At 35.0% G+C, this 21403-nt stretch overlaps 3 protein-coding genes across 7 annotated transcripts in view; 2 read left to right on the forward strand and 1 right to left on the reverse strand.

The window, feature by feature from the left end:
- Positions 1-345: 345 nt before the first annotated feature.
- LOC124536962 (GMP synthase [glutamine-hydrolyzing]) lies at positions 346-14494 on the forward strand. Of its 5 annotated transcripts, none has more exons than XM_047113651.1 (16): positions 346-497; positions 2847-2969; positions 3339-3525; positions 3848-3965; positions 4911-5067; positions 5900-6043; positions 7230-7326; positions 7508-7596; positions 7917-8074; positions 8411-8591; positions 9170-9304; positions 9649-9820; positions 10531-10648; positions 11084-11198; positions 11909-12100; positions 13057-14494. In XM_047113651.1, the coding sequence occupies exons 2-16, from the start codon at positions 2868-2870 to the stop codon at positions 13156-13158; spliced, it is 2067 nt and encodes a 688-aa protein (XP_046969607.1). In that variant the 5' UTR covers positions 346-497; positions 2847-2867; the 3' UTR covers positions 13159-14494. The 5 variants fall into 5 exon arrangements, with proteins under 5 accessions (XP_046969607.1, XP_046969606.1, XP_046969609.1 ...); XM_047113650.1 differs by having other exon boundaries at positions 389-588; XM_047113653.1 differs by lacking the exon at positions 346-497 and adding an exon at positions 646-757.
- Positions 13687-16783, reverse strand: LOC124536963 (protein MCM10 homolog). Its single transcript, XM_047113654.1, has one exon. It carries the CDS (start codon positions 16686-16688, stop codon positions 14601-14603), a length of 2088 nt encoding a protein of 695 aa, XP_046969610.1. The 5' UTR covers positions 16689-16783; the 3' UTR covers positions 13687-14600.
- Positions 16784-19777: 2994 nt separating this feature from the next.
- The window catches only part of LOC124536896 (espin), a 102620-nt gene continuing 100994 nt past the window's right edge, over positions 19778-21403 (forward strand). The window contains exon 1 of the mRNA XM_047113551.1: positions 19778-20528. Within this exon, the coding sequence (XP_046969507.1) occupies positions 20158-20528 (371 nt within the window). The 5' untranslated portion in view covers positions 19778-20157. The remainder of the gene's footprint in view (positions 20529-21403) is intronic.

The following is a 21403-nucleotide window of genomic DNA, read 5'->3' on the forward strand; positions in this document are numbered from 1 at the left end:
TAAAACTCTTTCTTAAGTTTGTTTTTTTTCCTAATATATCAACCAAATGCATATATTTTTTAAAACATTTGGTATCAAATAGTTGGCTACATTAAAAATGAAACCGAAACCAGCATTAAGCAACTATAACCGTATAAAGAAATTTAACAATGACAAGCAATAAGCATGAATGAGGGCTTCATTCAAGTTAAGGCAACCTCCTATATTAGTATTTCATTGACCGAAATTATTTAAAAGAGTATTCAAATTACTCTTTAAAAAAAATCTAATTTTATCCTTTAATTTTATAATCTCTTGTCATTGATTAAAATATCAAATACTAATTTTTGTATTTTAAATTTCAATAATATTGAAAATGACATGAGGAAAGTCAATGACGCCTCCTGGTGCCTTATGTCAGTACTAAAATTTTGTATTCGTAGTGCTGAATGGAGAATCACATTTATTCACGTTTTTCATGAATAATTTCTTCTGATATTTCAGTCTATCTTTTTTAGGTAAGATAGATAAATAACAATTCTAATGTTTATTGATAGTTTATTTTTCAAACGGTTCTTGTAAGTTGTGAATCTCATCATGACCCAGAATGTAAGTAATGTCAAATCCCGGTTTTAGAAGCGTTTTACTTTTGCTATATAGCATTTTTTTATACCAATTAGAAATTGCAATGACTACCATACGTAGGGGTAACGGCTTCAACCATATTTAAACATGTTGAGAACTTGTGAAAACAATAACACGATACGATAGTAGCCCGGTTTGTATACTAAACTGTTTCTTAGTGTCCAAAAGATTTAAGATTATCTTATTGTTATCATTAATGTTATCTTTCATCTTATTCTTTTCAAAAATACTTCAAATGGCCAGTCCGTCATATGTGTATCTACTATGTTTTGTATATTTAGGAAGGTTAGTTGAAGAAATATTCTTTGTCATATTGTGATATTATTTTCACGCAATTTGTAACCTAAAAAAAACGTTTTTGTTGATTTGGCCGTTTCACCCAATGCTTGTTGTTTAATTAGTTAAAATTTTGATTTGTTTCATCATAGTGTTGATAATTTTATTATCTTAACCTTTACAATTATTTCTGATAATAGATGTACCCTCAGTACTTATTATTATCTTTTTTATATAGGAACTTGCTTTTGTTAGATAAGTACAAAGTAATACATAATTAATAACTGTCTCAGTTTTAGTTATATTCATATATATAAAGGTATGTGTTGTACATAATAATTTGACATTATTTATGTTCTTTTATTTTATCATATAGATATATCAGTAGCATTAGTTATTGAATGTTTTTAATTACCTCTAAATTATTTGTAATGTTTAAATTGTATATAACATTTATTTCAATGTTCTATATTTAAAATTATTGTGTATACTGTATCAATAACAAAATATTTGTAGCTTAAAATAATAACACATAATCATATAAGAATTGATAATTTTTAATATTTGATGCAATATGGTTAATCTACGATCCAAGTGTGCATTGTCTATCACTTCAAGATGGTTTCTTAATAGTAGTTCTGCGACCTTGAAAAAATCACTTGTTGCTTCTTTATAAAAGTCCTCTAATAATAAATATGGATTTTATTACATATATCTGTGTGTAAATTAAAAAAAAAATGTCTCATGAATAACCTCCAATGTTCCGAATTGTATTATCAAAAAGTGCATTTCATCTTCAGTGAAAGAAAAATATCAATTGAAAATAGCAACATTCAATCTTTCACTCACAGTAGTGTGTAATAGTACAGTGTGTGTTTATAGATTAGCGTGTAAGCATCATGTGGGATGCTTTCTATAAATAACTATTCACACTCACAACTCAAATGTGTTCAGTCTTTATTCTTGCATCTAATTTATATATAAAAGAACCTAATGATATTAATTTGTGTGTCTTTATATAAAATTGCTTTTAAATTTTGCTTTTTTAACAATGGTTATCATGCAATTGTTTTTTTGACTTTTAATTAATGACAGTGAAAATGTCATTTTGTGCAGTGATGGAATTTAGCTTTATATTATTGTGTTGTAATGATTGGATTTAAGAATTTATGGAACAAGGTAGGGTTAGTATAAAAATGTATTGTTTGTGTTAAACCTATTATGACCATGAAATGTTTAAACAGCTGCATACGATCATACTATATAATTTTATATTTGTATAAAAAAAAAATTTAGTATTGGATAAAAACTTATTTTTTTGTTATTGAAAACAATGGTGATTAATGAAAATATGTGCCAATGGCTTATATTATATGTGCATTTGACCGATAAGAAATACACTAGTATTGTCTAATAAGATGTTGATCTATTTATTTTGTAAATAGCACTACAATTTCAAGTAAACTGCATGTTCTTTGTATGAATTAACTGGAATAAAAATCTAATCATTATTTTGAACCAATTAATATGTATTAATCTTTGAATGATAATGAAAAAATGTATATATATTTACAACATTATCTAATGTTGTTCATATATAGAACAAATAAATATGACCTAGTACACCTGGCACAATTTGTAATATATACCCATTTATTGAAGCTGCAACTGTATACATATTTCAAACATACAAATGTTTTTGAAAGCAGCATTTTAATATAATTCAACAAAGAGATTATAGCTCATAATCATGAGCTATTTGTCTGTTTATTTATTGTTGTATTATTGTTGGTTTCTGGGACATGTTTCTGTATATAATTATGATAGGTTATAATCAAGCATTTGTTTACATTACAAAATAACAACCTATGTGTATACCATTGCTGATCAAAAGTCAACATTGTAGTGTGCAGATAATTATATGATTGCTTTGTACCTTTGACCAGTGCTGCTGGCGAGTCGGCGAGATGCACACAGCCAGTACCGAAGGACAGTACCGCGGTGCCAATGGCGCGGCTCACGGGAAAGATAAGGTGGCCATACTCGACGCTGGATCACAGTATGGAAAGGTATCTAACAAAAACATAATATATTTTCCAAATATATAGTATCCTCTTTGGAGTTTATTAATATTAACAATACATAATCGATTTCATTTATTTTTCATGTTGTTATAACTTCTCTTTTTTTATTAAGTATTATTGTAAAAATATTCAGTTTAATTTACCAGACTAAACATTTGTTATAATCCAATTACAACACCTGATCAATATCATGGTACTATGATGTAACATGATTAAATCAAACAGCCAGTCCGTCACAAAGACTAAATAGCTAACAGTATTATAGAAATATTTAAAAGGCTTACGTTAAACGACTACTATATTCTGACATTGTGAATAATATCCAATTTCGTTAAATGAACATTTAATCCACAGGTGATTGATAGGAGAGTTCGTGAATTATGTGTGGAGTCAGATATCCTGCCTCTAGATACGCCAGCTTATCATTTAAAAGAGGCGGGATACCGCTCAATCATAATATCCGGTGGTCCGAACTCCGTATACGCAGAAGACGCTCCGAGATATGATGCAGATATATTCAAGATCGGTCTACCGGTACTAGGTAAATTAATTATCTTTTAAATATTTATATTTGAGAAATTTTGAAAAAGAAATACAAAATGACCGGAAAAGTGTACCTATTTGTAACTGTCTCATAAAGATTGTATGGCACTATACATGGTGTTTAGTTTTCTTTGAATGAAATTACATATTTTCTAATTATTTGTTACTAGTATGTTTTTAGATAACTCTACATATTTTGCTCTAATTTTTACTTATGAAATCAATTTAAATGTTTACACATGTGTGCTTATGGCTTCAGTGACGGCAAACAATAATCTACGTTAAATAAACATTTTCACAGATCATGTTTCTGTTTCCAGGTATATGTTATGGTATGCAAATGTTAAACAAAGAGTTTGGTGGTTCGGTTTTGAGGAAGGAGGCTCGTGAAGATGGACAGTATGAGGTCGAAGTTGAAACAACATGTCCTTTATTTAAGTGAGTTGTAGTTGTGTAACTTATAAGAATGTTAACATATAAAAAAAATAAAGTTCATAGTCTATGAATATGTTATTGTTTACTTGGTGGTAGGGCTTTGTGCAAGCCTGTCTGGGTAGTTACCACCCACTACTCATTATTCTACCGCCAAACAACAGTACTCGGTATTGTTGTGTTCCGGTTTGAAGGGTGAGTGAGCCAGTGTAACTACAGGCACAAGGGACATAACATCTTAGTTCCCAAGGTTAGTGACGTATTGACGATTTAAGGAATAGTTAATATTCCTTACAGAGTCATTGTCTATGGGTAGTGGTGACCACTTACCATCAGGTGGCCCATATGCTTGTCCGCCAACCTATACCAAAAAAATATATATATTAGTATAAGTATGTTGGGATTCATTAAAGTGTCTAATATATTACCAACAATGTATTAAATAGGTAGATAATCTTAATAATACTATATCAACTCAATTAGGCTAGAATTAACTGGTTTGAATGAAATCAATGAAAAATGAATGAGTTCAATTTCGTAGTATTATATATATATCAATCACTAAATTATTTAATTATTCAATGTCTTTCCTTCAAACTGGTTGCAGATAAGCTACAAATAAAGGTCAAGGATCATTTTAATTATTGAATAAAATATATTTGTAAGCAAAAATAAACATGTGTAACTTATCTGATGTATTATTATGTTTAAAAAAAAATACTAACTAAGGTAATAATTAGGAAACATAACACTTCGCTCGTGTTTTAGGGTGTTGGTTGTCATGTGTCAGACAAAAAAGTATCCTATGTCTTATTTTGGAGTTCAAGTTTGCTTCATACCAAATTTCATCAAATTCTGTTCAGCGCTTTGTTCGTGAAAGAGCGATAGTCAGACAGACGGTTACTTTCACATTTATAATATTAATATAGTATAATTTGTTTCTATTTTCAGTCGATTAGAAAAACTCCAGCCAGTACTCCTGACGCACGGTGACAGTGTACAGAAAGTCGGCGATAGGTTTAGAGTCGGAGCGCAGTCGTCCAATCACCTCATTGCTGCCATATACAATGAGCAGATGCGTTTGTACGGCGTGCAGTTCCACCCAGAGGTAGAGAATGACCACTAAGTAGCGCATCATGAAACTGTTATTTAACAATAGGCTATTTGACTGGTTTTTAAAATCCATTTTATATTATTTAGTAGAGGTAAGGAGCCCAGTAAAATTGTCTTTTTTTATTCCTAGTACATATTTGTCGAAAAATATCATATTAAAAATTCCATATTTAAATAGCGCGCAAAAACGCTACTTGCACAATATGGCGCTGCAATGGGATCGGTGACGTCACTTTCCTGTATTTTAATCTGTGGTACATATAGTAGAAAAGCAAAGTTTACAAGAAAGTTACTTCATCATAAGCCCGGCCAGTCAGGAGCGTTTTGTGTCACGTGACAAACGTTTGAATATTTGCATTTTTATTTATGGGTTTTTGAATAAATTAAGTATTATTTTCAACTTTAGTTAGTAAATAACCATTTTTAAACTCATAATATACACTGATTACAATAATTCACGATTTATTTTTCGCATTGGCAAATAGCCTATTGAACCACCAATTGGAAGAAGGGAATAAATCCAAAAAAAAGGAACATAGATAATAAAAAAACACTTCATAACTTTTTGCTTTCAACTTATAAACTTAATCATCAATGATTATTAAGAAAATATCAATCCTGATTTATTCACCGACAGACCTGCCTTAAATGTATAATATTTAGCCCGACGCCTAAAGATTGTAAGTGTTTAAAAGTGAGTATGTCGAAAAGTGGCGTTTATTCCCTTCTTACTCATAATATACACTGATTACAATAATTCATAATTAATTTTTCCTATTGTCAAATAGTCTATTCTAACTGAGTAAATCTTTCCTTGTTGTGGGCAGGTCGACCTCACACCAAAGGGCAAGCAGATGCTGTCAAACTTCCTGTTCGACATCGCCGGCATGTCGCGCACGTTCACGCTGCGCTCGCGTCGCGAGGCGTGCGTGCAGTACATACGGGACACCGTCGGCGACAACAAAGTGCTCGTGAGTGTGGCGTGACACGGCCTCTCAGGGCCAGATGCTGTCCGACTAGTTTGACATCGCAGTATGTCACGCATGTTCACTCTACGCGCTATGTCACGCTGCGTCGGAGACCATAGAGCGACCATCAGTGGTCGTTACGTCATTATTAATACGACTCCGATTTGAAATTGCCCGAGAAAGAACCTTGATACAACAACAACAGCCCGTAAATTCCCACTGCTGGGCTAAAGGCCTCCTCTCCCTTTGAGGAGAAGGTTTGGAACATATTCAGTGGCGTAGCTATCGTATGGCCAGGTGGTGCAGTGCACCAGGGCCCCTGAGTTCAGGGGGGCCTCTAAACTAAACCTTACGCTTCTGAAGCTGGAAAATAACGATCCTGCGAACAAGATTTCTCATTTGGTGTCTATAATTTTAAAGGGTAATTATTAGTTAAAGAGGTATGGGAAAGAGGAGGTGAGGGCCCGATTCTTTTTCTATGCACCGGGGCCCTTTCTCACTAAGCGAGAAAATCACGATCCTGCGAACAAGATTTCTCATTTGGTGTCTATAATTTTAAATGGTAATTATTAGTTAAAGAGGTATGGGAAAGAGGGGGTGAGGGCCCGATTCTTTTTCTATGCACCGGATCCCTTTCTCACTAAGCGAGAAAATAACGATCCTGCGCACAAGATTTCTTATTTGGTGTTAATAATTTTAAAATTATCAGTTAAAGTTCCCATCCCGGGAAGGAGGGGGTGAGGGCCCGATTCTTATTCTATGCACCGGGGCCCTTCCTTACTTAACTACGCCACTGAACATATTCCACCACGCTGTTCCAATGAGGGTTGGTGGAATACACATGAGGCAGAATTTCTATGAGACATGTGACAACATGCAGGTTTCCTCACGATGTTTTCCTTCACCGCTGAGCATGAGATGAATTATAAAAACAAATTAAGCACATGAATCAGCGGTGCTTGCCTGGGTTTGAACCCGCAATCATCGGTTAAGATGCACGCGTTCTAACCACTGGGCCATCTCGACGTCCTTACCATGTTGAATACACCGGTTCTCGTTCGATCACCGAAGTTAACCTTGATACGATTATATATAATTCAATGTCATCAGATATATGATACATGCTTTGTTATATTTTCAATGCATTAATCTATGTTAGGTATGGATGTAAAAAAAACAATTTATGTAGGTGCTAGTCAGTGGTGGTGTCGACTCAACAGTATGTGCAGCGCTATTAAGAAATGCTTTACGTGAGGACCAAGTCATCGCTTTACACATTGATAACGGTAACTTACTTTTTTTAAAATATTAAATATAATAGACGCAACTCAATTCTAAAGTTCATTGAATAAAACACCCTTAAAATATCATATACTTATTTTATTTTTATAAAATCTACTTAACCTGATTTTTAATTAGCCAATTTTTAGAGAAGGGAATAATAACACATTTAATTCTGATTTTCAGGATTCATGCGCAAAAACGAAAGCGCCAAAGTGGAGAGGTGTCTGCGAGAACTCGGAGTGCGTCTTCACGTCATCAACGCGTCGCACCAGGTGCTTACACGATAGTTATTGTATTATAATAATACTTGGATAATATTACTGAGACATAGTTTTTTCTAACATGGAATTATAATATACTATGCTATCAAATACTAATCAATATATTTTAATATTTTTTTATATTACAATGTTTTTGAAATTTCTGTAGAATTGTAACTAAAAATCGTACCGAAACTAAAACCAAAAATATTATCTATAAAAGTTTCTAGTTGTAGTTAATAAAATAAGGGTATTTTCTCCTCGTATTATACCATTTAGAATGTAGGTATTATAATATAAAGTGTAACTAAGAGTGTGTCTCGTTCGCGCAGTTCCGGCAGGGCAGCACGACGGTGCGCGAGGCGGGCGGGCGCGTGCGCCACACGCCGCTGCTGTGCCACGCCGCCGCGCCCGAGGACAAGCGCCGCATCATCGGCGACGTGTTCGTGCGCGTGGCCGAGCACGCCGTGCGCGACCTGCTGCAGCTGCAGTCAGTACCGCATCCCCCCCGCCCCGCCCGGACGCTCTTCAGGGTTGCCAGATTGGGCGATTTATCGCCATTTGGGCTACCTCGCCGACGAAACGGCGATATAAAAATATGAAAAATCGCTTGTCGCCCAAATGGGCTACATGAGATTTTATTTTGACGATTTTGGGCTACTTCGCCCAAATGGGCTACATGAGATTTAATTTTGACGATTTTGGGCTACTCCAGCTTTCTCAAAATTTTCATTAGTCATAGGGATATATATGCGTGAACATCTAGCAGGTGGCAACACTGAACTGACTGACTCGTTTGACGCTCTATATCGTAGCCGTGTCGCAGGGAGGAGCAGGTGCTGCTGGGTCAGGGCACGCTGCGGCCGGACCTCATCGAGTCGGCGTCGGCGCTGGCGTCGGGCGCGGCGGCCGCCATCAAGACGCACCACAACGACACGGAGCTCGTGCGCGCGCTGCGCCAGCGCGGCCGCGTCGTCGAGCCGCTCAGGGACTTCCACAAGGACGAGGTACGCAGCCCGCCTAAAGTAAAAAAAAGTAACAGCCTGTAAATTCCCACTGCTGGGCTAAAGGCCTCCTCTCCCTTTGAGGAGAAGGTTTGGAACATATTCCACCACGCTGTTCCAATGCGGATTGGTGGCTGCGGGTTTCCACCAACCCGCAGCCCGCCTCTTGGCGCCATAATATACGTCCGTTGGAATGTCTCTGTCTTACTTGTGAATTAAGATATTGCGATTGTAGTAACTACTACCTGGTGTTGGGAATGAAACGATCGCCACCTGGCTATTTCATCTCATATTAAATTGTTTAAATAATATATGAGACTTCTTCATATATGAGAGGTTCTTCTCAGGTCAGGGTATTTTCTTTTCCGAACCGGTGGTAGTGTTTCAATTGACCATCAATAAGAAAGTGTAATGCTTCTATATTGAATAAAGTTATTTGAATTTGAAGGCTGAATACAGTTTAGATAGAATTGAATTGAAATTAGATTTTATATTCCCTTGCACCCGTGCGCCGTAGATGGATCACCAAATGTACTACGCGCATATTAATGTAAAATGTTATATTTTATTTCATTCCGTAGGTTCGAGCTATTGGAGCAGAGTTGGGGCTTCCGCCGGCGCTGGTGGACCGACACCCGTTCCCGGGACCAGGGCTCGCCGTACGTGTGCTCTGCCAGGACGAGCCCTACGCGGACAGGGACTTTGCAGAGACACAGGTACGGGGGGAACGATGCTATTATGGTTTGTTTCGCATGAATCCATCCATCATAACTACTATGATCTATTTCAGCATCCACCCGAGGCTACAAAACTGTTTTGTCAAATAAGTTATGGATCTGAGTGAATACTGTATTTTTTTTTATTTACCTCTAGATCCAATGACAAACTCTCTTTGTCACGTATTTTACAAAATACACACGATAAAGGTTGTGATTATTTTTTATAATTTTAAACGAGTACCACTGTCTTTTAAATCTAAAAATCTCGTTTTCATGTATTGATAAGTATGCGCAAGACAATTTTCAAATACTTAAATATATTCTTATTTGCAAATGTGCAGGTGATAGTGAAGATAATGGTGGAGTACGCGTCGATGTGCCAAAAGTCGCACGCGCTGCTGGGCCGCGTGTCCAACGCCACCACGGCGCCCGAGCAGGCCGAGCTCAAGCGCATCTCGTCGTCCAGCGTCGTGGCCGCCACGCTGCTGCCCGTGCGCACGGTGGGCGTGCAAGGTACGCACTAACTTTGTTAAATTATTCGATATTTGAATTTAAAAAAAGTAACAACGTTTTTGGGAGCTGAGATGGCCCAGTGGTTAGAACGCGTGCATCTTAACCGATGATTGCGGGTTCGAACCCAGGCAAGCACCACTATATATACGTGCTTAATTGTGTTTATAATTCATCTCATGCTCGGCGGTGAAGGAAAACATTGTGAGGAAACCTGCATGTGTCTAATTTCATCGAAATTCCAGTTGTGCATTTTCACCAACCCGCATTGGAACAGCGTGGTGGAATACGTTCCAAACCCTCTCCTTAATGGAAGAGGAGGCCTTATCTCAGCAGTGGGAAATTTACAGGCTGTTACTTTACATTACTTTTTACTTTACAACGTTTTTAGTCGACAACATATCATTTTCATCGTTTTCATTTATCAAACTACCGATTTTAACTAGCGACTCAGTCTGGCTTCGCACGACTAAAATTGTTATTGTTTCTCTATATTGTGCTGAGTGTGTCTATATTATGCATGTGTTATACATTTAAACCTTTCTTTCGAATCACTCTATCTTTTAAAACAAACCGCATCAAAATCTGTTGCTTAATTTTAAAGATCTTAACATACATAGGGACAAGTAAGTGTCTTTGTTTTATACTATGTAAAGAAGAAGCTATTGCCAATGTAATGAAATAATGAATAAAAAAATTTAATGATACCTCAGGGGATTCCCGTACGTACAGCTACGCCGTGGCGCTGTCGACGGAGCGCTACCCGCCCGACTGGCAGGACATGCACTACCTCGCTAAAATCATACCGCGCGTATGTCACAACGTCAACAGGTACACATTATATGCAGAATCAGAGGGAAAGAAACTGTATATTAAGAAAGAAAGAAATGTTTACTAGGGCATGAGACACAATAAAAAGAAAAAAAGAAAGTATATTAATTAATTTATCATAATTGGAGATTATTTGACGAACGTATAACGCATGTGTGTGTATGCTAACTTGATCCTTAGACCACTTTATTGTAAAGTATTATGGTAAAGGTGAGGACCATCACACGAGGAGTCGTGGATCCCAAAGACTGGCTATAAGAAAAAAAAACTTTATTAGTAATCGATAATTTCTCTTTCTTTCTGAAAGCGCAGGAGTAGACAGCCACATTTGATTGGACATAATATTATGAGCGAACATGTTGTGTGTTTTAAATTAATCGCTTTTTTCCACTTTTTTGATTAGTAACACCATAACATTATCTTATTTTTTATCAGGGTTTGTTACGCATTCGGAGGACTCATAAAGGAACAAGTTACTGACATCACGCCTACGTTCCTCTCACAGCAGGTCATATCTACCATACGCCAGGCCGATGATCTTGCCACACAGGTCAGTGAATTGTAGATTGATATATTTGAATAAATAAAATATTAATAATTAAATGAAAACTATTAATATTTCACAGATAATAAGACACTTGTATTAAGATTTTATTTGATATAACACAGTTCATTATAATGTTGTCTTAAATTTTCGCGATTATTACACATTTAAATAAAACTAGTTATAACGGATTTTAATCGCGTATATTAATTATTTCGGATATCCCGACGTTTCGAGGTCTTTACAGCGTAGACCCAGTCTACCCGTGACCACGAACGCTGTAAAGTGCTCGAAACGTCGGGACGTCCGAAATAATTGATATACGCGATTAAAATCCGTTATAACTAGTTTTATTTAAACAGTTCATTATGTGACAATAATGTTATTGATGGAAATTTTAAAAAGTGATTTATTTCTTTTTGACGACCTCCGTGGTCGAGTGGTGTGTGCACCGGTTTTCGTGGGTACGCCACTCCGAGGTCCCGGGTTCGATTCCCGGCCGAGTCGATGTAGATTACCATAAGTTTTCTATGTTGTCTTGGGTGTTTGTGGTACCTTCGTTGCTTCTGATTTTCCATAACACAAGTGCTTTAGCTACTTGCATTGGGATCAGAGTAATGTATGTGATGTTGTCTCATATTTATTATTATTTATTTCTTTGACACTTTATCTTCTGCCTGTTTGCACGTATCACTAACGCGGGTGTGTAATCGCAGGTGCTGACGTCTAGCGGCGCGGGCGCGCGCGTGGCGCAGATGCCGGTGGTGCTGCTGCCCGTGCACTTCGACCGCGACGCCGGCGTGCGCGCGCCGTCGTGCCAGCGCTCGCTCGTGCTGCGCCCCTTCATCACCAACGACTTCATGACGGGCGTCGCCGCGCTGCCCGGCTCCGACGCCATGCCGCAGGACGTGAGTCACAAAATTCAAATAGGTTTATTCAATATGGAAGCATTACACTTTCTTATTGATGGTCAATTGAAACACTACCACCGGTTCGGAAAAGAAAATACCCTGACCTGAGAAGAACCGGCGAAAGAAACTCAGCGGGTTTTTTTTTTTTTATTTGTCTCATATATTATTTAAACAATTTAATATGAGATGAAATAGCCAGGAGGCGATCGTTTCATTCCCAAGGTGTGCTATCGATCATAAACTCAAATCACTCAATCAATCAATCAATCAAAGTATACTTTATTCAAGTGGGCCTTTACAAGCACTTTTGAATCGTCATTTAACAATTAAGTGAAGCTACCACCGGTTCGGAAAGTAGATTCTACCGAGAAGAACCGGCAAGGAACTCAGTAGTTACCCTTTTTCAACATTTAAAAAAATACAGTCATGTTAGTTAATTTTTAAGTTAATACAATTATTAAATTAATATATCCTGCCTGGAAGTCGACAGGTATTCACATATACACTCGTCTTATATACGTCTAACTTTAATTTAATTAAGCCGTATATCAAAATATACTTTGTTAAAGTATGCTTTTGTGAACACTTTTGAATCGTCGGATTCAAAAGTGCTCACAAAAACCTACTTGAATAAAATATATTTCAGAATGATATAAAGTGAACCTACCACCGGTTCGGAATGTAAAATCTACTGAGAAGAACCGATAAGAAACTCATTAGATACTCTTTTCCAACATTACTTGCATAACTTTACATTACTGACATAACTAATTAAAGTTATTTTAGTTAAATTCAATTGTGTGTATTTAATAGTCAATATTTTTACATAAAATACTTAAAGCAAATATTTCCTTATTTACTTTTGACACGAGCAATTAAGATCTTATTTTAACTGCCATAGACACAAACATAGGTAATGTAAGCATAAAACTAATCATGAAATGTGTTCGCAGGTCGTGGACCGAATGTTCAAAGAGCTGATGAGCGTGCCGGGCATATCGCGCGTGCTGTACGACCTCACGGCCAAGCCGCCCGCCACCACCGAGTGGGAATGATCGCGTACACTTTTGTATGTTTTGTACTGAGACAACGGATGCACTGGCGGCAGTGGTCACGATAGCATTTCATTACTAGCCAAATGTAAACAATATTATTCTGTTAACGTTCGTGGTGTGTGCACATGACGAAGCCCAGTGTGTCTTATACATTTCAATCCAGTTTGTACAAATCGTAAACAAAGTCGAAGCATTAAATAGATTGGAAAAAATGTAATCAAATAAAGTTTAGTATAATACATATTTGTTTATATTTTATACAAATTAGATTCAAATGAACTTAATTTTTTGCTAATTTGTGTATTAGGAAATTCGGTTTTACAAGCGTAGATCGTTGTTGTGAATGTTTACGCACTAAATACCGACTAAATATTGTTTCAGTGTATTCATGTTGTTTTATTACATTTATAGTTGAATATCTATGTTTTTTTTTTAACGGAGTTACTAGTTTTACATGTTATTAAAAGTCACTGTAATTAGTCATCGAAGGCTGAAGGCACATTCGATACGAATTGATACACTGTTTTCTTTCTACACATCACAATTTGTTTGTACACATGAAGATGAATAGTATTTGTTAATATATCCACTTTAATTTTAAAATATTAATTTGAATGTTTTGTTGAAATGTTTTAAAATAAATTAATATTCAATAAATAATAGAGCATTCAATGTGCCCTGTCTTATATTGAAAATGAACTCAATTAAGTAAATACTTTATAAGCTTTTATAAAATATAATGGACTGATATGCAATTATAAGGCTGACCCTCCAACGGATGTATAGTATTGTTGCACATCGAAATGCTATAAATTTAGTTGACATGACAGAGTAATTTTTGATGTTTTTTTTTTCATAAGAGGTAAATGCATAACATCATACTATGCATCCGATGGATTGTTAGTTTAGAATATGTTCAAGTTTAATGATTTATTTTTATTGTTTTTGGACCACTGCCCCTAAAATGAATTTTTGTAAATACATTGGTAAATAGACACAAGGAACATTATATGATATTGGTGTCACATTATTGTTAGCTCCACTGATCTGTTTTGTAACATGTAGTAAATAATATCAAAGGCTGTGTAAATTATTAAAGCCATGTATTCCGCACCCCCAACATATATAGAGGTTGCAATTTTATATGAAACTACTGTGTATGTGGCCTTAGGATAGTATAAAGATTGTTAGGACTAAAAGAGGACACTTATATGTTTCATTGAAATTGTCATCATCTATTAATCTTCTATGAAATCAGAGACATTGTGTTTTATGGAATGGTTCAGTGTTATTGACTGGAAGTTTCATAATAAAATTATATTATGCTTTATTTTCATTTTGTATTTTATTTTAAAACCTTATCATTATTTTATTTAAAAATATATCTTAGTTAAAATATTAAAAATAATACAATAAATTATATTTGATTAAAATGGTTGTGCTTAGTTTTCAGGAACCAATAAGTTAATATTTTTCCCTGCGCCTACTTGTCCACCAATGAATGTTTCTTCCTCCCCTCTTATTGATAGACCATCAGACAAGGAAGTGACTTTCTTTTCTCTCAACATTGGTGCTTTAATCCACCGAGATCCACTGCAATTGCCACAGGAATGTAATGGCAGTATTTCTAGTGACACAGTTCTATTGTTGCAATCAGCACACTTAAAGAACCTTTTAAAAGTATCCAGGACTTTAAGAGGATGCCTTTCATCCTTACAGATCTGAGCAGCCGAGAAAGCAGTGTATTTGCATTTAGCACACCGTACTGCTTTACAAGCCAGCTTGAATGTGTTGAGCATTTTTTCTTCCATAGCTTCCTTTTTCTCAAGTTTATTGAAATATTTCTCTTGTTCATCATCTTCATGCTGTTTTATTAAATTCTGATGAGCAGAAGTAGCTTCTAATATTTTTTTAAATCTTTCAGACATTACAGGTTTAAGTTTCTTGCACTGCTCCTCAGTGAGTTTAGGTTTTTTCGAGTCATTTTCATCACCACTGGAGTTATTTAACTTATCTAGTGCCCTCTTTTTGCCTGCTTCGGTACCTTTTACATTATTAGGATCTATTTTTTCTATACCTCCTTTTTGTTGAATGAGTTTTATCGCATTTAACTTTGCTTTGTCAGCAAGTTTTTGTCCGTATGACAAATTTAAATCTATCACACCACTGCCTTTCAATCCAAATCCTTTTCCTAAAGTTGGGGAATTAGCTACTTTCTCTGCTAAGCTTGGACTTTTGGAGTTAGATAAATTGTTAAGCCTCTGTGAGTCACTCAGTCTTTGCGATGTGGGACTGTGTAATATGCCATTGTTATTTTTTAATAATCCAGACCCCATTGGTGCTTTGTTTGTCATCAAAGTATCTACTTCTGTTTTGAAATAATCAGTCAAAGACATAAGCCTATTTTGATCTCTGTCTGCAAATTTCTTGTGATTACTTGGTGGTGGTGCAGTATAAGACTTCCCACCATACATGAATGTATTCTTTCCAAAGACCTTGTTTTGCAAACTCACTAGCCCTTTACCCATTGTTGATGATTGAAGCTCTTGTCTCCGTGAATATTTCTGATATTCTTGTTTAACATGATATATACAGTGTTCACACTGACTTAAATTAACGAATGAAGTACATGGTTCTCCATTCTTCTTTTTACTTCTACATATACCAAAGTCTTTTGATTGGCCTAATATCATTACTCGCTCTGGTTTTTCCACACTTAAGCAAGCCTGCTCATTGCTGTTTTGAGATCTTTCAAGTAAATTAGGATTTAAGATTGCTACAACTGTACCTTCTGGTGTCTTCCACAAGTCATTATATGCTTTACGGAATAAAAACATAGAAATAGTTTTTAAATCATCCTTTAAATCACTAAGTGTCCAAATCATAAAATTATTGCCCTTTTGGGACTTTTTAGCACTGCTTTTCTTAACAATAACTCCAGCTATTACCCAGTCTTTTGATAAATCCTCATTTTCTACATACCGTTTTATTCTGAGCATATTAACCGCTTCTCTGCCTTGCATCCGATCCAGCAAGGCAGAACTGGAGATCAAGGGCTTTGTAATTCTAATTCCAAATATAGGATCAGTGTACACGTCACTAGTAGTTTTAGCTTTTGCTTCAGGAACACAGAAGGTACTTTTGTCATTTAAATTATTTTCTGTCTTCTGGGAAATAGTGGATTTCTTAGTTTTTAAGTCAATATTTGTCTGTCGCAGTCTGGTTTCAAATTCTACTCTTCTATTTATGTGCTCTTGTTCTTGCTGGTCTAATGTTTTTTTTATTTGACTTCCATAATCGTTGTATTTTCTTTCCGTAAAATTCCTTTTTTCCTCATCATCAGAGGAGTCAGTATCACCATTGTGAATTGCAGATTTCAAATCTTTATCTTTTTGTACGTTTTCTTCGATAACTTCATTTGTTTCAAATATGTTTACCTCACGTATTTGTACGGGTTTTTCTTCACTTTCTTCATTAAGGTCAGCACGTAGCAATTCATCTAATTGATCTAATTCATCCACTTCAACCATTTTGGTTAAAAATATTATATAAAAGTTAACTTTTACTTAATAAAACATTAGAAAAATTTACCAAATAAAATGCGCGGGAAATAGTTTTGAGCTTACAGCTGGCAGCTGCTGAATGCTGACTAATGTCAACGTCAAATCACAAATGACCCAGTTGAGCTGATAAATAATAATACGCGGTGTTGCAAGCTCAAATAATTAGTTGTACCTGCTCCTGCTTATAATAACAGCTTTATATTAATTTATAATTTTTATACATTTTAAAAAAGATAAAAGGGTTTTTGCTAAATTAAAATAGCCTTCTTTTATTCAAATTGATGAATAGGAACGTATAGTACGACACTATAATCTTGGCTGTTATCCCATTCATCCTTCTCTTCAAAGGGAGAGGAGGCCTTTAGCCCAGCAGTGGAAATTTACAGGCTGTTGTTATAGTACCTAAGTTGCATCGTACTATATGTAAAGATATAAACTGATATAACATACATATAATTAAAAAACACTCCGCGTAATTAAAAACACTGAAATTTAACAATAATGTTTCCCACACCCAAATCCTTTATAGTCTCACCCTTATGATATGTTTAAAAGTATATTTTCAATAGAATTTTAATAGACTATAGCCATGATTACCCAGTGGTTGGAGAGATGAGAATCTTAAGTTACATTACTAGATCTCTATATTGTAAACTCAGGCTTTGAACTAGTGTTCAAAGCCTGAGTTTACAATATAGCGAAAAGTAAAGCGTTACATTGCAATCATGTTTCAAGGTTAACAATATTTCGAAAATTTACAAACTGAAGGTCATTTGCAGGTCTCGTCTTAAAGACAACGAGCGCCCGAACGTTTTTATGGCGATGACAAAAAAGGGTTGTTAAGTGAAAAATCACCAATGATAGTCAGCGAGGCATCAAGCACGGCGTTCGGGTTTCTTGCACCTCCTGCACCCCGAATCAAAATAGGTCAGGAGGCTGTCACACCTGCCACTAAATCTTTAACTAATCCTTACTATCGACATACTTAAATCTAACTTTGCGATGGTATTATATGTTTATCTCTCGGAGATAACCCACAATGACCATTTTTTATCCTTAACTTTTCCATAAATGCTGGTAATTACGAAGTGATTTTAAGCAATACAGCATTATTTATTAACCAATACCTTAAATCAACTGTCTATATAATAAAGATCAATATGGCGCTTTACAGAGTTTATTTAATGAAATATTTTCGAAGATATTACGTACTTGATTTGTACATAAAGACATCCGTTAATATGTACTTAGTAATACCCATGCAAAATCGGGGAGGCTAGTACCAAAATTGTGAATTATTGTAATCAGTGTACCTATATTACGAGTTAAAAAATGATTATTTACTAACGAAAGTTGAAAGTAATCCTTAATTTATTCAAAAAACCATCAATAAAAATGCATTTTTTCAAACGTGTCACGCTCCTGATTGGCCGGGCTTATGATGAGGGCTTTTCTACTATATACCAATAGCATACCATACCATATATAAAATACACGAAAGTGACGTCACCGACCCCATTGCAGTGCCATATTGTCCAAGTAGCGTTTTTGCGCGCTATTTAAATATGAAATTTTTAATCTGATATTTTTCGGCAAATAAGTACTAAAAATAAAAATAAAATCAACTGTTACTAGGTTCCTTAACTTCTACTAAATAATATGTTACCAAAATCGGCTAGCAATCGACGAAGACATCGCGTGACATGTCTTAAATTAAATCGAACTGATAACCTGTTTGTTTTTCTAAGTCGGCTGAAAGAATAAAAAATGAATATTTTTATTTATTGTTATGACGGTCAAAATCAAAATATATAGTACTATAGGAATTGTTTTAACTTCAAGCTACGACCAGTTTGGATTGCAGATTCTTACGTGAAGAACCAGCAACAAACTCAGTAGTTCATCTTTTTTAGCATTTTAAATACAACGTCAATGTTATTTTAGTTAACCAAACACAATTAGTTAAATACTGTATGTATATCATGTTTGCGATATATTGCATGTTTACACTTAAAATAATAAAAATATTGTCTTTAATTCGCTTGAGTGAAGTAGATGGTTCGTCGGCGACTTGATTAGTGACGGTCACGGGTTGTTAGCCGTCATTAGAAAAATAAAGGAAAGAAAAATATCAAAATATAAAAAGAGAATAAACGATTTTAAAAGAGTAAAAATATGCGATGTCTCATCCATAAGTACCTATACCTCCTTATATATAATACGTCGTGTAAGTCAACCAGTGCGCTTTTTTATTACTTTTATAATCTTATGATGAATAATATGCCTTATAAATTTATCAATCAGCAATGTAAGATAGATAATTAGAGAAAAACGCGTTGGCCAGTGAGAACGTTGATAAATGTAAAAAAATATATTTTTTAAGTTTTAATATAATAATTAGTATATTTTTTTATGATATGATTTATATTATAATTTGATAAATTTAACTAAGAAAACAATTCTAATATGAAAATGGATAATACGTGTTCTGATTGATATTATAGTTTTCATAGCAAGCGCTTTCCAAGTTTCCAACGCATATCGGGCAAAAGCTAGTTGCTTAATAATACTCTTAATGTTCATTTTATTATGTTTATGACAATAAATTTAAATACTATCTATCTGTTTGTAAATTTATTTATTCAATTCTATAATTCAAAATCTATAGAGCATATTTGTTTTAGTTCATTGATTTAAATAAGTTATGAAGTATTTTAATAAAAATATTATCATATTTAGTTTCCGTCTTGTATCTAAATGAAATTTAAACAAAAAAAATTAGAATAATCATTAATTTAGTTACGGGGCCACCGGTAGTCAATACATTTTGTTGGTTCGTTATTAACACAATTCCTAAACGCTGTAGATATTTTATATTTCATATAACACTTAAAACAGCATTAGCCATGGCTCGTGACACTATTTTGTCTCAGTTATGCCACATTTTCAGTGCGATAAGTTCCGTTTTTTTCGATTGTCGGGGAAATGCGAGTTAATTTGACGTAAAGCGATTACGGCCGGTCGCGCTGCGCCGGCGCAGTGTGGCTACAGACGTGACGCGCGCCACCTCCCAATATCTCTACTTAATCTGGCCGGTATTTTATCGAGTATAACGTAAAACCAATGTACTCAGTAAAATTATTCATTGCTAGCTTTCAGTCGGAAAGTTTAAATAATGAAAATTATTGAATTGCTTTCATCTTTTATTGAATTAAAATGATGTGAGATGGGGTACAATATTAATAACAAACTAATATATTACTCGGACAATGAAATGCGACAAAATTCCTATCTAACGAACCGGCTACGCGTTCAACGACGACAGTGAAATATTATATATTTTCTCTGAAAATTCTTCATGGCGAGCAGTCGGTCTTATGCGTGGTTGTAGATTTGCCGATCGACCGCATAAGACTGAATATACCGTGGGACAAAAATGTGCTTCTTAAACGTTTTACGTCTACATGTGTCTCAGAGTCAAAGGCAAAAGCGTCTTTATAAGCAATATATGGAACAATTGGCTGGAGCCTATGTCGAGAGATGTCCCGAAATGACAATGCACTGGGATTCTAGATACAACTACAGGATGCCAAGCCCTGAATGGCGTTACTCCTTGCCGTGCGACGAACGATTTTTCGAAACAGAAGAGCAACACGATCTGGCGTGTTGTTTAACGGAGTGCTCTGATAGCGGGCGGTGCTCTTCGCCCTGCTGCTCAGAAGTGATATTCAATGGTGGGCAGCATTTCAGTGGGAAAGCTGGGCATGTATGCCGACGATATCCCGTTTGCTATCCTGGAAATTTTGGGTAAGTTATATTCTAAACTTAACGATTTAAAAAATGTAAGTTGGTTATCGTCAAAGTTATAGATTATATTATTTATTATTATTTAATTCCTTCAATTAAAAAAAAAGATCATACAACAAATATATCGTCTTCACAGTGAGTAAATTATCTGCCCCAGTATTGAAAACGTTCTTGTATGTATGATGTAGTCCACTGTCAAAAATTTCATTGATTAAATAATTATTTCCAATATTATTAAGCTTAATAAGCGTCAGTGTTTCTATAAAATATTAAATGTATTGTTTGCAATTAAAATCATTTAGAAATAGATTTGTGTTAAGAGTTTTAGATAAATGCATATACACTTTTTAAAATACGTGTATCACACATGATATTTAACGAATATGCATTATAGAAATTACGACATCAAAATGTCAACATAGTATAATATGAAAAAAAAAACATAAAAAAGAATCGAAATTATTTTCAAAGCATTTCTCGTAAACGTTACACAAAACTAGGTTAACTTGTGTCAAACTCCGTTGTACAGCTTTGTTAAATGACAGCAATAGTCTGCGTATGCAATAGAAAAGTTGCATCAAAGTCAGCGAAGCGGAAGAACAGCACGCATTGACTGCTGTTTTATTAATAAGATAGCTGAGTTATTAATGTACAGTTATATACCTTATAAACAATGGCCTTATACTAATATCGGAGGTGTTTTTGTACACCTATCTATGTATGCACTTATCCACCCATGCATTCTTCTTCTGCTATTAATGTGTTCCTTTGGACAGATGTGTGTGCACGTGTCATATATGCTGAGGATAATTACCGGCCATAAAGGGGTTGCCTAGAGTGCCTTTGGTCACGTAAATGTCAAAAGAAGTTGGTCA

Source organism: Vanessa cardui, chromosome 17 (genome assembly GCF_905220365.1).
Source record: "Vanessa cardui chromosome 17, ilVanCard2.1, whole genome shotgun sequence".
Classification (NCBI taxonomy): Eukaryota; Metazoa; Arthropoda; class Insecta; order Lepidoptera; family Nymphalidae; genus Vanessa; species Vanessa cardui.